The sequence below is a fragment of the Mastomys coucha genome, unplaced genomic scaffold (assembly GCF_008632895.1).
Source record: "Mastomys coucha isolate ucsf_1 unplaced genomic scaffold, UCSF_Mcou_1 pScaffold18, whole genome shotgun sequence".
In the NCBI taxonomy this organism is placed as follows: Eukaryota; Metazoa; Chordata; class Mammalia; order Rodentia; family Muridae; genus Mastomys; species Mastomys coucha.
Window position 1 is genome coordinate 101,087,712 of NW_022196900.1, and position 2,472 is coordinate 101,090,183.

Below are 2,472 nucleotides of genomic sequence, written 5' to 3' on the forward strand. Positions count from 1 at the left end.
AAAAGAAAGGAAGCTACTGAACCCACCTCTCACTTGGGATGCCAGGGACCAACTTCTGCCCCTATGCCTTCCCCAGCTTAATGAGCTGTACCTTGGAACCACGAGCTAGAACAAACTATTCTTCCCTTAAAGCATTTATCTGTCAGATCACAGTGACCAATGCAATGGACTTGGGGCCCTTCTGCTTTTCTCCTATAGTGTCTCCTTGTCCTCTGTACACACTTGGCTTTGTAGTCATGTAAAGAAGCTTTAATTATGGAGTAGAAACAAAAAAAAAAAAATCTATGAGTTTAGAGAGAAGGTACCATAAAATACAAATCATGATTCCAAGAGGTTCCCACACCCCACTCAAAACAATGGTCCATAATGAATTCTTGGGATATGTTTGCAGGTGTTTGCTGTTTGTCAAGTCCAGAGAGGCTGTAGGCATTCTGCTGGCTCTGGCCAGACTGCAAGTGGAGTGGTAGTTCTTAGAAGCGAGGGATGGGGTGCAGTCGAGGGAGAGGGACTGGGATGGCATGCTCCCTCCTGGACATAGCACACACTGGCAGTCTGGGGTAGGATGTCGTATAAATGCTCTCTTTCAGACCAGTCTTGGAAGTAAGCCACTTTTGCTGCAGTTGCTCAAATAGTCCATAGTTTGTGGGAGGTGCTGCAAGAGAAACCAGGTTTGGGTGACACAGGGCTTCCAGGAATCTTGTACAAAGTGGTTATAAGAACGCATGGGGCAGTAGTGGGCACACCTTTAATCCCAGCACTTGGGAGGCAGAGACAGGCAGATCTGTGTGAGTTTGAGGCCAGTCTGGTCTACAGAGAATACACAAGGTAGTCATATCACCCATCATAGCAACAAACCCATCTAGTGGCACAGTAGTTACCCACCATGGCAGTTTTGTGCTAATGGAGACATCTCTAGGAGCTGCTGGGGTGAGGCACAAGGGACAACAAATAGGAAGCACAATTGTCCACACTCCTGTCACATTTTCCAGGCCGTTATAAAAGGACTAAGGCTAGCAAGGGGAGCAGAGGCCAGAGAGAGCATGAAAGAACTTCTCAAAAGCTCTGTCCTTACCTGTTTTATGGTTTTGTACAGTACAGATCCCTATCTTGTTTACTCAATCTTATTTATTAATAAGATAAATCTGTCTCCTTCTTAGATCGTCAACAGCCCAAAGGTAAAAATGTATGCCTGTCATCACTATGTCCCCTAGGTACCCCAAGGAAAATTCAGTTACTGTGCATAGAGGGAAGGCCCAGCAAAGGAGCAGAGTGTGTTCCTTCTGACCACCTTTGATCCTGTTAAATAGGCCCTATGACATACAGGAAAGGCTGTCATTACAGGATTGTCCCTGATATCAAGGAAAAGAGGTAGGTTTAGTTGCAAGCAGCAAACAGGGTTCGTTTTCCTGTGGCCTCATCCCACTGCTCATGTAGGTCTTTGTTTGTGATGGGAGCACACCTCACCCTTGTGCATCTGTGGTCTCCTTATTGACCAAACACAGGGGAAAAACCTCCAATTATAAAAGTACCAAGAAGGGGAAAGTCAGACTTCTCTGGCAGCCACAGCAATTTCTGTCCACTCCAGGTTCGCAGGGCAGGCAAGCCTGGGTTATAGTTGTGCCGGTTGTAGTGGTCATCATAGGTGCTGATCAAATAGCGATGAGAGGGCTCCTGGTGATGAGTGATCAGGTGCTTGCATGGGAGACCCTGGAAGGACACATACAGTTGCCACATTATCCGTCAGAGCAAGGTGTCCCTTCCAGCCAAGAGTGAGGGCAGTGATCACCTCACAAACATCTCCCATGGAGAGGAAGCCTCCACTGGTCACCAGAGACTTCCAAGGGTCACAAAACTGCCTATCCCACCGGGACCCTCCCTCTGTCAGTTATAGACCCTAGTTAGCCGCTTTCACTTCTCTGACCAAGTCCAGTCATCCCCAGGGTAAACTGCAACGGTGAATTAAAATTAAAGTCAGGATGCTCTGCCGAAAGGAAGCTGTCAGGGCCACTCAGGGTGCAGCTTTGGAATCTGATATTACACGCTTTGGTTCCATCTTGCTTTGTCACCCCAGCTGCCTATTTCCACGGCGAGGAAGGGGCATTTGGACCCCATATTTAACTTCATTTACTATTGGAAGAACCAGAGAAGTCTCTGTAAATTGCTTTTCCCCAGGAAGGATTTATGGCACCCTCAGCTTCAAAGGAAGAAGCCCCTTCTTCGGTGAGGAGTTATTTACCAGGAAGGGGAAAGCTGTGTTTTTCTCCCTCTGGGATTCGAGCCTGAAACCACAGTTTTCCTAAGGAAACCCTTCTAGCTTGGAAGGGAATCCTAGGGAGCTGGGCGGATTGAGGGGAGGTCTGTTTGTCATGAGCTATAGAAATCCTGTACTCCAGACTTGAAAAGGTGGTTCCATAAATACATCAGAGTGCAGGAGAGAGAGAGAGAGAGAGAGAGAGAGAGAGAGAGAGAGAG

The 2,472-nt window shown here is 47.5% G+C and overlaps 1 protein-coding gene across 2 annotated transcripts in view; it reads right to left on the bottom strand.

The window, feature by feature from the left end:
• Positions 1 to 227: 227 nt before the first annotated feature.
• Positions 228 to 2,472, bottom strand: part of CUNH1orf158 (chromosome unknown C1orf158 homolog) — a 20,567-nt gene continuing 18,322 nt past the window's right edge. The window contains exons 2-3 of one of the 2 annotated variants that reach the window (XM_031379398.1): positions 1,530 to 1,707; positions 228 to 652 (exon numbers count right to left, since the gene is read on the bottom strand). In XM_031379398.1, the coding sequence (XP_031235258.1) occupies positions 471 to 652; positions 1,530 to 1,707 (360 nt within the window). In that variant the 3' untranslated portion in view covers positions 228 to 470. The remainder of the gene's footprint in view (positions 653 to 1,529; positions 1,708 to 2,472) is intronic. The other variant, XM_031379396.1, reaches the window with a different exon arrangement.